The 14,432-nt window shown below is 52.3% G+C and overlaps 1 protein-coding gene across 2 annotated transcripts in view; it reads right to left on the bottom strand.

Annotated features, from left to right (window-relative positions):
- OTOF (otoferlin) overlaps positions 1-14,432 on the bottom strand; it is a 101,631-nt gene that overhangs the window by 60,504 nt on the left and 26,695 nt on the right. For both annotated transcript variants that reach the window (XM_055251531.2, XM_055251532.2), the window contains exons 3-4: positions 10,057-10,145; positions 1,250-1,349 (exon numbers count right to left, since the gene is read on the bottom strand). In XM_055251531.2, the coding sequence (XP_055107506.2) occupies positions 1,250-1,349; positions 10,057-10,145 (189 nt within the window). The remainder of the gene's footprint in view (positions 1-1,249; positions 1,350-10,056; positions 10,146-14,432) is intronic.

Here is a 14,432-nt window from a genome sequence, read left to right as displayed (position 1 = left end):
AGCAGAGATGGATGGCAAGTGGGCTAGGAGATCTGTGAGTCCTTTCCTCCACTGACATCTTAAGTCTGATTCTGAAAATCCAGGGCGTGGACTATGCTGTCTGTCCATCCCTGCTCACTCCCCAGTTCTCTCATCTCACTTCCCACACTACATTCTTCTTTCAGGCTTCTGTGTTCTCCTCATAGCCCGCCTTCCCATGGGTGTCCATATGTAGCTTGTTCTGCACCCCTTCTCCCCTTGCTGTGGTGGCTGAGACCCCGGTAACTTTAAGAAGCCCTCTCTGCCCAACCCTGCCCATGGGAGAAGAGGGTTCCTTCTGTTCTATCTCCCTGTGGCTGCAGTCCTGGCTTCTGAGGCTGTTTCTCTTGGCCACTACATAGGGCCATATATTACACAGGACCCCAATGGGGGACCATGGCACAGCCCCATTTTATACATGGGTAAACTGAGGTTAGGAAAAATAGCTAACAATATTATAGATTTATTATGTATATCTGTTCTAAGTACTTTCTGTATATTGTCCTTTAATCCTCAGAATAGTCCTGGGAGGTGGATACTGTAATTGTGCTCACTTTGAGGTGATATGTAGCTTGCCCAAGTCACACAGTTAGTGAACAGCCTAAGATTCATACCCAGGGTCCCTGTTCCTCACCATCATGCCGACTGCCCATGAGTGGCCACGGCTGAGCTCAAGAGGACTGAAGAATCAGAGCAGAGCCTGGGGCCAGGCTGTCCTGGTAGGGTTGCTTCCTTCTTTGTTAGAACATGTATCAGGTGCCTCTAGACTGTGCATCACTAGTGCATGCGTGCTCATGCAAAAGTGCTGGGATGTGACAAACAATAGGAAATGAGGTCCCTGCCCTCCCAGGGAGGACCCGAGCCAGATGTGCAGAGTGAAAGTCATGCCCTCGAGTGCCAGCAGGGCTCAGTCTGGCCTTTGGATGACGAAAGGAGCCTCTTTAGTGACTCCTGAGCTGGGTCCAAATGGAAGGACCGGTTGGTGCAGTCCCACCGTAGGAAGGGCAGGGGTGCCTACTGTGGGGCAGCAGACCCTGCCATGCCACAGGGCCTCCAGCCATGGCCACAGATTAAGCCATTCCAGTAGAGTCTGACCTGAGTCTCCTCCTTCCGCCACACCTCGCCATGCATGAGGGGCATTCCCCAGACCACCCCATGTGTGGGGCAGGGAGAACAGACCCCCAGATGGCCCCATATGGGAAAGTCCAGGAACTCCCTGGGGCACACCCACCTTGATGATAGCATTGTTGTCATCAATCAGCGTGTCGGTCACCTCCACATAGCTCTCCTCTACCACCTTCTGCAGCACCATGCGGAAGGTCCCAATGAGCCTGTGGATGGCAGACGGGTCGTGGTGGTTACATGGAAGAGACCAGGGTGAGGAGCAAGACTGACATCCCAAGGGTTGTGACTGCTTGGGGAGGACTCAGGTGGGCTTGCTCCAGCTCTCGGCTGGGCTGGAGAAGGTGGCCCAGGAGCCAGGGTTCATTGCAGCCAGGGCAGCATGTCCCACTGTGGATGCTTGTTTGTGGGAGGCCCATTTCCTTGGGAGAGCTCCAAGGGGCAGTGAGCACCCTTAGGGGATGTCTACAGACTGCGGGGAAGGGTGCATGAAATCCAGCTTTAGCTGAGCCCTTGCAGAGAAGCTTCCAGATGCTCAGTGTGGAGGCTGGGAAAGGACCTGAGTTTCCTGGTTGGACAAGTAGCTCCTCCGGCTTCTACCCCCCTAACCATGACCGAGGTTTCCAGCCCACACCAGCAGCACTCATTCATCCATTCCACATCTGCAGCCTGTAAGTTCCTGGATGGCAGGAACCTGTGTGATGGCAGAGCCCATGGAACTGCACAGCAGGGGAGAGGCGGTGCAATGCTTTGGTTAACAGCACAGTCCTGGCATCAAAGAGACAGGGATCTGAACCCAGCTCTGACACTGACTAGCAAGCTACCTGCTTCCTGGGCAACTTCCTTAAGCTCTCTCAGTGTCGATTTTCTCATAAGATGAGCTGATAAGCCCTACTTCACAGAGTTGTTGCTGGAGGACTGAATGAGATCATCTGCGACTGTTCTTATCAAAGCCCCCAGCACACAGCCAGCACTCCAAAGCAGTCCGGTTTGTCGTTATTCACGTGCTGCCTCTAAACTGTGAACCTCTCAAGGGCAAGGGTGGTGCTTTTTATTCCAGCCTCTGTTTGACATTTCTAGCACACTAGAGATCTCAATATCTGCTGGCTGAATTAATGAACAACAGTGGGTGCCCAATAAATGCTGATGGAGTTGACTTCAACCCCATTGCACCTCACAGTCAGAAGGCTGTTTGTTGCTCTGGGAGAGAACAGGGAACTCAGAGACGTTCTGACATGGTGCTTCCACATAGAGTGGATTAGAATACACACACCATTTCTAGCTGAAGGCACAAAGGCAAGGGAAGCATCCAGGCATGTGAGAGCTGGAAGGGACCTTGGGCATCATCTGTTGCTGCCTGAGATTTATAGAGGAAGGCAGTGAGGCCACGGAAGGGGAAAGGACACAGCTAATTAATGGCAGATCTGGGTGAGGTGAGGTATCAGATGAATTATGACTCAGACATCCTTGATGTCTATACCACCCTGAGGTCTATGGAGGGTGAACATTGATTTTTAAAAAATCTTCCCATCTGTGTGAGGGGAGGAAGTGGTAGGGGCAGCCGTGAGGAATGGATATGAAATGCTCCCCTTTGGAGCTCAGAGCCCAACCACCATCGTGCCCCACCTCCCCAAGGGTGAAAATGACCACACCATTCCTTCACTCTAAAGCCGAACTGGGCTTCTGGGCTCTTAGAGCAGCCCCGTGGAAGCCTTCTTCCATAGCTGCATGCACCTCTCCCCAGCTCAGGCAGTGCCCCAGAGACAGAAGTGCTGGGCTGGGGGCCAGGAGCCCTGGAGCTGCTGCCCCTGAGTCTCAATTTGGTCTTTATAAAATGAAGAGGGAAGGGGACTTTTAGCTTCCATACCATGTAGACATTCTAACAGTAGACCACGGGCATGAAAGAATACACTCATCTTTTTGCAGCCTCACCCCTTTTTGTTCTAAATCAGTGGTTCTCAAACTTCAGCATGAACAGAATCACCTGGAGGGCTTGTGAAAACACACACGGCTGGGATATCCTCCTCTGTGGATGTGCTGGAAAATGTGTCACTGGTGGGAGAGGAGAGGTGCTCATCTGTAGCTTTTGCTGGTTTCCGAGGTATAAATACTCCCGCCATGGCCAACTTCAAGCTTCTAATGTGAAGTCACCAAACTGGGTCCACCGGACTTCAGTTCACACCACTGGCCCCACCCCCAGGGCTCTGATTCAGTGGGTGGGAGAGGGCCTGAGAATGTGTATTTCTGACAAGTTTCCAGGTGATGCTGAAGCTGCTGGCTGGGGAGACGCTTTGAGAATCGTTGCTCTACTGTTACTCTTTGTGGATGGCTATTCCGCTGCCTTGATTCCCCTAGGACCTGTCTAGCACCTGTTGAGCATGGGGCAATCAGGCACATCTTTCTCCAGAATTAGATGCCTAAAGCAGAGGCAGCTCCCCAGGATCCGCAGAGGTGCTGCAATGTGACAAGACACTCGCAGGTGGCAGAGTGGAGCTATTCCCCCTGCAAGTGCTCAGAGAGGCGTCTGGTGCCTTCTAGGCTTAACCTGCCTGAATCTCAGATCTTATACTTGGGAAGAACCTGAGAGACCTTGTCCAGCACCCCTTCCAGGAGGAATCCCTGAAACAACCTCCCTGACACATGCTTTCAAGTCTCTGTTAGATACTCCGGTGGCAGTGACAATGATGGGGCTGTCACTGGTAGTCCATTCAGCCACTGCCTTAATCACACAGTGTGCTGAGCAAGATTGGCCTCCAGGCAAATCTCCCACTCTTCACACCCTGGTCTGAGCCCTGTCCACATGCAGACTAATTCCCTCCCTAAAGGGAAGCAGTATAGACAGCGAGGATCCTGGGCTCTGGAGTCAGACAGATGTGGGCTCACTCAGCAGGACCCAAGGGAGATTCCACCCCCTGGCAGTGGTGTGGTTTTGGCTCCTTCTGCTAGCCCTCCGACTTCCACTGGACAGTGGTGAGGAGACTGCTCATGTGAAATTCCTCTACCACCACCGGCACTCGGATGCCAGCCCCTCTTCCCTCCCTAATAATGCGCAGGGCTGGCCATCTGGAGGCCTACACAGGGCGAGTCTCCTTGGCAGGATGGGCTTCAGGGGCAGGTCCAGGCTGTCCCCCACCCTTCAAGCTGTGCACAGCCTCGACAGCCAGAGCTTGTCTTTGGCCTGGAGGGTGGGACTGGGATGCTAGGAGCTTGCGAGATTAAAGGAATCAATTTGCTACACCCCCAGGAGTGGCTTGGGGGGTTTTAATTCCTAACAGTTCACCCCCAACCTCTCTCAAATAAAAGTAAAAATTATATTCTTTGACATGGACAATTGATATTATCTCAGCCTTATGTAAAGTATAAAGAAAAGCAGTTTTATAAACCTTGACTCTTTCTACAGGTCTGTAACATACCATTTAAGCAAAAACACAGTGCTTGCCATGAAAACAGTTTCAAAACAAAGGCCCTGGTGCTGCTTCTAGGATGCCATCCCTCAGCCCGTCTTCTATAGATATTCTTTGGGAAGAAGCTGGGACAGGGAGAGGTAGGAGAAGCCCCTGGCTCTGGCCCTTGTGGTGACCCCAGAGGCGACCCTGCCCGCCGCAGCTGGCCTTTGTGCATCCTGGCTGCACGCATAGTAGGTTCTTGCTCCCCTACATGGGTCAGCATGGAGGAGCTTCCTGGGAGAGTGGGGCCCAGGGCGACTGAGGAAGAGTGGGCTCATATGCTCCTTAGACAGCAGAGTCATTTCCCTGGGAATGGAGTTGTGAGGCCATGTGTTCTGTGGGAAGGAGCACTGGCCCGGGCGTCAGGAGGCCTAGGGTGAAGACCTGACTGTCCTGAACCTGCTGTGTGACCCTGGACAAGAGGCCTCTCTGGGCCTCAGTTTCCCTGGGGCTGTTAGGCAAAGGATCTGGGGCTAACTCCATGTCCTCTGACTGCTTGCCTTACACGGCCATCCAGGTCACCATGGCAAAGAGGACACCCCTCACAGGAGGCTGGCTGGCCCCACGAGGGGCTGGGCGGCTGGGCAGAGCTAGGATCCCCATGTAATTAGCCGGCAGGAAGAGGCCTCCAGCCCAGATGGGCCCACAGACTGACCACAATAGAGCGGCAACTGGGCACCAGAATCCTGTCAATAATTCATCACTTTCCCCTGGGAGCCCGTATCAGGTGTCCTGGGCCCTGCGAGGCCTCTCCTGCTGTCCTGGCTCCTGAATTATTCAGGGCCCCTGGCATCCTCAGCAAGCAGGAGGCTGGAGGCCAGGCTATGGCCCCTCAGAGGTCCCGGACAGGCAGAGCTGGATGCACAAAATGTTCTGAACCCAACATTTCTTTCTCATGGGGAAGCCCAAGGTTCCTGGATGCAGGTCTTTGTTCCAAACAAAGAGCAGACCTGGAAGTCTCCTGGGTTCTGCCTAGGATGCCTCCTTCCTTCATACCATGTCTCTGCCTCCTGGCAGCCTCTAGAACCACTGGGTGAGGGGCCAGTTTCCAAGCTGCTCTCCGCTTCTAGGACAAGTCCCTCTCTCTGAGATGGCAGTGATGGGATCAGGCTCATTTCTTGTCCTGGACCCCACTCTCCCAGGCAGCTCCTCCATGCCTCCTTTAACTCAGTTTCCCCAAATGCATCAGTCTTATGATGCTGAGTGTCACCCTTGAGAGCCCTGATTCCTTCAGAGAAGAGGGGCCGCTCCAATTCCCTCTCAAAGGCTCTCTCACCTTGTGTACCCTCTGCCTCCTAACACCACAGGGGTATTTATTCATTCTTTTATTCCACAAAATAATCAGGGGCCTGCCATGTGCCAGGTCCTGTCCCTAGCAGTGGCCATGGCTTTGCTCATTGCTAAGCCTAGTGCAGACCCCAAAGACCCCTTCCACTCAGCTGCCCCGTGAGAAGGAGCCTGGGGTCTGAGCTGGGCCATGTGGGGGTTGAGGGCAGTGGCCTCATTGCTCCTCTGGCCTGGCCCAGGCAAACGCCAGGATGGGGAGACTTGAGTCTCACATCATTCCAAGCACCTCTCTCCCACTCTGACCCCCACAAGCTGGCCTGTGTCAGCCTGGGCCTGTGCTCTCCACAAGAGGACCTCTTCTTTCCCATCTCAGCTCTGCAGCCAGCAGTGCCCTGGGCATTCTCTAGGCTTCCAAAGAAATGGCAGAACCTCTCCCACCAGGCCTGGGCCTCCCCTTGTGGGGTTTCCTGCCTTCTCTTGGATGGAGGCAGGGAGGGAAGAAGAGGAGAGTTAGGATAGGAACTATCCCCCTTGCTGTCTTCCTTCTTATTGGCACTTAAGAACATCTAATACAGGCTGGGTTCGGTGGCTGGCACCTGTAATCCCAGCACTTTGGGAGGCCGAGGCAGGTGGATCACCTGAAGCCAGGAGTTTGAGACCATCCTGGCCAACATGGCGAAAACCCTGTTTCTACTAAAAATACAAAAGTTAGCCAGGCATGATGGCGTGCACCTGTAGTCCCAGCTACTCGGGAGGCTGAGACACGAGAATCACTTGAACTCAGGAGGCAGAGGTTGCAATGAGCCGAGATTGGGCCATTGCACTCCAGCCTGGGTGACAGAGTGAGATTCTGTCTCTGAACAAAACAAAAACCAAAAACACCTAACAGAAGCTGTAACTTTCAACATATTCACTGCATGGTGGTCAATTTCCCAATTTCCCAAATACTTCTGATTTGTTTGTAGCAGTCTTTTGATGGGCTCAAGCGTTTCCAGCATTTCAGTGGTTAGGCTGGCGGCTTTCATTGTAAATGACTTAACAATGTCTTCCATGCCCTCAGTTTCCACCATCGCTGCTCAAATATTTTGGTTTCTGGAGTTGGATTAGGAAGAGAAGCTAACAGACATGCCTTCTAGCCCTGGCTCTACCATTATCTACCCATGTGACCTCAGGAGCCCCTCTGAGACTCAGTTTCCCCTCCTGCACAGCTAGGGTTGTAGTGGCTGAGCTGTAAGGCTCCTGGATGCTTTGGCACCTATGGTTGGGTTCCTTCAGGGGCTCTCAGGTGCCCTCCCTGATGCTTGACTTCCGATTCTGCTTCCTCTTTCACACCCACTTGGTCTGTGTGTGAGCCTTCCACTTGTTCCTGTTTCTCCTGTCCTCATAGGTCACGCCCTCATGGTATCTCACCCCAGGGAAGAAGGCTGTGTTTCACCTTGGGGGCCCCTGGTGGGAGGTGTCTCACCAACCTTGCTTGTGGGTGCCAAAAGCAGCTGCCTGAATGGTGCGATGCCAGGAGAGGCAAAGGGAAGGCCTTTGTGCCCTAAACATCCTCCCTGTGGCCCTGCCAGCAGGCCTGAAATGCCCTTGCTCCATACTCAGCTGAGATTTTGAAAGCTCCTAATAAAACCCACAGAATCAGAGACTCCTTGGAGCCCATATGTTTGGGCCTTTCCTGACTCAGAAATCCCCTCTACAATGTGGTCTACTCTTTGCTCACCCTCTCCCAGTGGCAAGGAGCTCACTATCTCCTAAGACAGCACATTGGCAGGAAAGTGCTGGCTATCTTTAAGTTGTCTGCTGTCTTCCAGCAGGCTGTTCTTCATCCTGCCTCTAGGTACACAGCTTTCTTTCCTCTTCCTGTGGCAAAAAACCTTCTGGGAGGGTAGGGGCAGGGATTGTGCCTCAATCCCTCATCTCAGTATCTCCAGTGACTAGCATAGTGTCTGACTGGCAGAAAGCATTTGTTCACTATATATATGATGAGTGACTGCAAAGTTGGATGAAAAGATGGATGGATGGATGGATGGATGGACTGAAGAATCAAAGGATGGATGAATGGATGGAAGGAAGGATGATGGATAGAAGGATGGATGAAAGAATGAAACAATGGATGGATGGATAGATGGATCAGTGAATGGAAAGATGGAAGGATGGGCCAAGAGTGGTGGCTCACACCTGTAATCTCAGCACTTTGGGAGGCCGAGGAGGGTAGATCACTAGAGGTCAGGAGTTCGATACCAACCTGGCCAACATGGTGAAACCCCATCTCTACTAAAAATACAAAAATTAGCTGGGCATGGTGGTGAGCACCTGTAATCCCAGCTACTCAGGAGGCTGAGGCAAGATAATTGCTTGAACCAGGGAGGTGGAGGTTGCAGTGAGCTGAAATCAGGCCACTGCACTCCACCGTGGGCCACAGAGCAAGACTCTGTCTCAAAAAAAAAAAAAAAGGAAAAGAAAAAAGATGGAAGGATGGATGAGTGGATGGATGAGTGGATGGAAGGATGAATGGAAAGGATGAAAGGATAAGTTGTGGATGAATGGATGGAAAGATGGAAGGATGGATTGATGAATGAATGGATGAAAGGAAGGATGGGTGAATGGGTGGATGGATGGATGGATGGATGGATGGATGGATGAGTGGATGGATAGGATGAATGAAAGGATGGACGGATGAATGGATAGATGGATAAATAGGTGGATAAATGAATTGATAAATGGATGGAGGGATGGATCGATGAATGGATGGATGAAAGGATGGAAGGATGGATGAAAGAAAGGAAGGATGGATAAATCAATTGATGGACAGACAAATGGATAGGCAGATGGATGAATAACAGGAAGGATAGATGGATGGATGGATGAGTGGATCAATGGATGGATGAATGGATGAATATGTCCTCTATGATTTTCCCTTTCAGGCTCTCATCCATTTGTTATAAGGTAACACTTAAAGTCCCTTTCCTCCTGGCAACTATAGGGTGGTGCCTACAGGAATTCTCTGCCACCAGTATCAGAGCAGTGGACTCCTTGTCTCTCCTGCTCAGATCAGAAGTGCTTTAATTCTATTAGTATGATTTAGGATGAGGCCTACTTTTGTTTGTAGTCTCCTCCCACTGTTGAGTCACTCTGAGTCCTCAGTGAGCTAACACCTCCACACCTTCTTGGACATGTTACAGTTCAGCCATGACCTCCAGCTTGTATAAGTGCAATCGATTTTTTTTAAGAGATGGGATCTCACTATGTTGCCCAGGCTAGCCTCAAATTCCTGGTATCAAATGATCCTCCCACCTTATCTGCCCAAGGACCTAGGACTACAGGTGTGTGCCACACCTGGCTGTGATTTTTTAATCCAAGATATTACTTAGCCACTGTTCCAGCCTGTTCAAATCCTTCTGAATTCTTCTCATGGCCCAGAGAGAAGGATGACAACTACTTTTATTGAACACCTCATAGTGATAATGCTCATATGGCAGGTGTACTTCACTTGCGGAGTGCGCGCTCCATGAGGGTAGGCACCCCCCCACCCCTGCAGCACCTAGTTCAGTACCTGATACACAATCGGCGCTTAGTAAACATTTGTTGAATGAGTGAGTGAACATCTATCTCATTTAATTCTCACAGCTGCCCTTTGAGGTAAATACTTGTCCTTTTCACACATGAGCACATTGAAATCAGAGAGGTTATGTAACCTTTCCAGGGTCACACAGTAGATGACTGACCTGGGTGTCTGAGATCAGGCTTGCCTGACTCCTAAACCACCACCACAAACTGTCAAGCCTGCCCTCAGGGCTACAGAGTGTCTCTTGGAGGAGATCATCAGCCCCTCCACCTCCATTTCGCCTCTCCAGTGGGTAACTGTACCCCAGCATGGCATTGAGGGAGACTTAAAGAAAGGGAGAGGAAGCTTTGATGGGGTTGGAGACAGCAAGGGCGATAGGAGAGTGGAGTGTTCTTGGCTGACAGCAGCTAGGAGGACTGGGGGATTCTGAAAACAAGAAGAGGGAGCAAAATGGAGATCAAAGACCAGCCCAAGACTTCTTCGGTCTTTGAAGATGAATCCAGGGCAGGTTGGGAGTGTAGGTCCCTCTTTTAAGCCCCAAACAGAAGGCAGACCAAGGAGAAGAGCAGGCTCCCAGCCCCTCCAGGCCCAGCCCCTCCTGCCCCATCCCACACTTACTTGTTGCTGAAGACTTTGCTGTAGTTGAAAACCTGAATCTCCAGCATCTCATTTCTGTCGATGCTGCTGGCCACCGGCCACCGAAACGTCTGGGGAGAGAGGAACAACTGCAGCTTTGGTGGCAATAACAGGTAGGAGCTGTGGGGTGTGGGAGGGGAATCTCTGGTGAGGATCTCCGACAGCCAGAGTGGCCCCTGACTTGGGCCCGGTGCTCCCCAGGGACAAAGCATTGACACCTGGAATCTCATTTAGTTCCAACAACCACTTTGTAGAGCCGGCATTGGTGCCCACTCCTCTTTCAAAGATGGTGCTCAGAGATGTCGGAGGACCTGCCCAAGGTCATGTGGTAGGTGAAGAGCCTGGACCTACCAGGACTTTTGACTCCCTACACAGCGCTGCTTCCATGGCCTCCCAGCTCCTGAGGGGGGTTGGGAGAGGGCGGTGTAACCAGCGTGGTGGTCGGGTCCCAGGGAGACAGCAAGGAATGTGGGTGTGAGCCTGGTTTTTGGTGGGTGCTGAATGGAGCTGTGAGGTTCCAGCTCTCTCCCATCAGAATCACCCTGACTGATGCAGGCTCTGCCCCAGAATTCTATGTTGAGTTCAAACCACTCCTCACTCTGCCAGTGGTAACACCGGGGACAGGTTTGAGCTGATTAGTGTTATTGGGGTCAGGCCCACAGCCTGTCCCCAACTCACTGTTTCTAGATTCACCCTTACCATTTCTGTGTTGCTTCCTCCCTAACTTAATGTTAATGATGAGTAGGAATTTGATTGCGATTTTTCCTGGTGCCCTAGAAGTGGCAACAAGGGCTCAAAACAGAGGCTAAAGTGGCCCAGTGCCCCATTCTGTAAAAAGCTGCCAATGGGCAGAGCCAGACGTCTTCCTAGGGCTTCCTCAAAGGCCCTGTTACCTCCAACCATCACCCAGCCCACCTTCCTGGGATGGGAAAGAAGACTGGGAGAGGGAAAGGTGGGAAGAATTCTGTCCTGGGCGTAGTGTTTTCGTGGCACTTCATGGGGAAAGAGCTCATGGCAATTAGGTACCTGCAAGAGGGGCAGCGTGGCATGCAAATCCCCAGTGGCATCTGCAGGGCAGTGGACTGGCAGGAGACCCACGGAGCACTGCAGGGCAAGGAGCCCAGCCTGCCACTGTTGGCTGTGGCAAGTCATCGATTTGAGCTCCATTGGCCAAGTGGGGTAGAGTGAGCTGATGACACTTTTTCCATGGGCTGCCCACCAGGGGAGGATATGGAGGGCCTCAGCAGGGGTCCCTGTCCCACTCCACGTCCTGAGCCACAAGCGTGAGAGAAGGAGGATGGCCAGGGGTGAACAGGATGCCAGACTGGAGTAGGAAGCCCTTCTGGACAGGACCAGACAGCGCTGAGGTCTGCTCAAGACACTGTGGAGAGACCGTGTCAGGGAGGATTTTGACAGATCGGGTGGAAGGCAGTGACTTTTTATTTTTTAGTTCCATTTTTATACCCTACCAAATTCAGACTGCTCAATAGTCCAGTAATAAATAAAAATAGTAATAATCGCTGCCATTTCTGGGGAACTTTTTCTTATACAGGGGTCTGAATGCTCTATGTGCATATTCATTCATTTAGTCTTTCCAATGGCCAGAGAGGCGGGTAATGGCTTCTGTGCTCTATAAACAAGGAACTCGGCCTCAGAGCAGATGCGTGACTCAGAGCACTCTGTTGGTGGCTGAGCAGGCCCTGGGGAAGAGGCTTCTGAGAGCCCACCCTGCACGTTTGCCATTCCCAAAGCTGAGATTCCTTCTCCCAGCCTGGGGACTTGGAGGGCTTGGGCACACTGGGCCAGCCCCACAGGTCACTGCCCAGTGTGGGCAGGGCCTGTCTCAGGAAAACGGCCTTTGTGACATCTCCCTTCAGGACTGGCTAAGTCCCAGGGAGGACCCGGCCTTGGCATGAGAGGGAGGAAGAAGCAGAGGAGGGGGAGAGGGGTCTGCAGGATGGGGTGGGGAGGGTTCTGAGCAGGGCCTAGGGAAGGCTTTAGAGGCGAGGTGGGCACAGGGCAGAAGGGTGGGCTGAGAGGCCCAGGAAGTGGAGGCAGCCCGGCCCACAGGCCTCATTCAGCGGCTGCGGCTCCAGCTTCTGGATGCCGCTGGCAGCTCAGCATGGTGTGTGGTTTTCTTAATGAAGCTGCTTTTATGGGGCTGCAGGGAAATAAAGCAGCCCAGGAAGGCCCAGCTCATCAGCCAGGGCACTGTGTGGGAGTGGGGGGGCCGCAGGAGACGCCGAGATTCGGTTTACTGGGGATGAAGCGGGGAGCGGTGATTGGTACCCCTGAGGGTCTGTGGGTGGGATTTTGGCATTGGAAGGAGAGAAAGATCAGGAGAAAAAGGACATGACTTTGGAGATGGCCCTGTGAAAGGGGGGTGGGGTGTTGAACGGTGGCTGGAGGCTGAGGCTAAGGGACCTGGGGAGGGAGGCTGCCTGGCTGCAGGGCGAGGGCCAGTTTGTTGAGTGAGAGTTGGGTGTCAGGGAGGGCACAGGAGACAGGGGGCTTCCAGGACCCCTGACTGCAGATGAGAATCATCAGGGGAAGCCTGTGTAGGCGTGTGGCTCAGGTGCCCTTTCAGGAATTCGTCAGCCGGGTCTGGGCAGTCCCTGCCGATGTCAGGGGGGAAAGTTCTTCTTGGAGGCTTTCTGGGCGAGGGAGAAGACAGGGTCCTCACTGAGTCACAGCAGCTTCTTCAGTCTCTGACTTGCTCCCCCCTTATAGATTCCTCTCTTTCCTCCCCTGTCTCCCTCCCGCATTTTCCACCCACACGAGGCTTTCCCCTCATTTGTCTTTTCCTTCCCTCCCACGTCATTCCTGTGCTTTCTTCTCCTCACCACATCCGTTTTCTTTCATGAGTTTCTCTTTCTGTCTCTATCTCTCCCTTTGTCTCTGTCTTCGTCTCTCTCAGGGGTTCTTCATCTTGGCTGGAACTGCAATCCATTCCAGAAGCTTTAAAAATCCCAAGGCCCAGGCCTGGAGACCGATCAAGCCGGCACCTCTAGGTGGGGTTCTGGCATCAGTGTGGGGCCTCGGAGGGTGACGGGCCTCCTGGCTGGAGGGAAGTGACTCAGGGTCTGGGACTGGGGGTTACTCCTATTTGGCCTCCCTGAAGCAGAGGCATGGGCTTCAAGAAGGAGACTTTTTGGGTTGAATTTTCCTCTCTTTTTATCTCTCCTTTGTTAAAACTTTTCAATGGCTCCTCCACAGCTCCCCGAAAGAGGTGGGGATTCCCTTTCCTAGCACCCAGAAGCACCCTTGCTGTGCCCGGACAGCATTTCCAGCCCCACCTCCCATTGCTGACACCTTCCTTTGTTCAGGCAGCATCTGTGAGCTCCGGGTACCTCACAGAACTCCAAAGGACATGGCCACCCTTTGCTTCTTTTTGTTCTTCTGACAACACCGAGGCTTGTATCTCATGCAGACTGGGAGTCTCCGTGGTGTTGCAGAAACTCTGAGTTTGAGTCAGGAGACTTGAGTTCTAGCCCTGGCTCTGCCACTCACTAGCTGTGCCTAAGCTTCCCCATCTGTGAAATGGAGGGGGGGTGACAATATCTACCTTAGAGGGCTATTGAGAGAATCAAATGAGATCTCACAGGTGACAGCAGTCGTAAGGACACAGCACTGCAGAATGTGTTTAGTTTAGATTTTCCCAGTGGGAACTCTGTGCAGGTCTGCAGCTGCCTTGTCTCCTTGTCATGCCACCTCCCTCTCCCTCGCCCCCATCACTTTCCTCTTCTGCCTCGGCCTGTGGATTTCACATGTCTCTTTCACTGTGTCTTCTCTTCCCTAATTTCATTTTTCATTGTCTTATTTTTGTGGTTATGTCCTTTCCTCCATTTGGGGTGATACGCTGAGAACACAGCAAGATGAGATGAGGACTTTGAGGGTTTGGGAGCTACACTCCTCTCCTGACTATGGTGTTGAACTTGTGAGCTATTAGATTGAAGGAAAGGGAGCTGGGCACAGTGGTTCATACCTGCAATCCCAGCATTTTGGGAGGCCAAAGTGGGCAGATGATTTGAGGTCAGGAGTTTGATACCAGCCTGGCCAACATGGTGAAACCCTGTCTTTACTAAAATACAAAAATTAGCCGGGTGTGGTGGTGCACGCCTGTAATCTCAGCTACTTGGAAGGCTGTGTCAGGAGAATTGCTTGAACCCAGGAGGCAGAGGTTGCAGTGAGCCCAGATGGCACCATTGCACTCTAGCCTGGGTGACAGAGCAAGACTCCGCCTCAAAAAAAAAAAAAAAAAAAAAAGACTGAAGGAAAAGGGCTTCTGAAAGAAGAATTTCATCTGGGTAGCACTTAGTACTTCCAGAGCACATTTTACCCATAACCAAGCTCACAGC

Source organism: Symphalangus syndactylus, chromosome 18, assembly GCF_028878055.3.
Source record: "Symphalangus syndactylus isolate Jambi chromosome 18, NHGRI_mSymSyn1-v2.1_pri, whole genome shotgun sequence".
Classification (NCBI taxonomy): domain Eukaryota; kingdom Metazoa; phylum Chordata; class Mammalia; order Primates; family Hylobatidae; genus Symphalangus; species Symphalangus syndactylus.
Note: the sequence above shows the minus strand (reverse complement) of the source record. Positions and strands in the feature narration are given on the sequence as shown.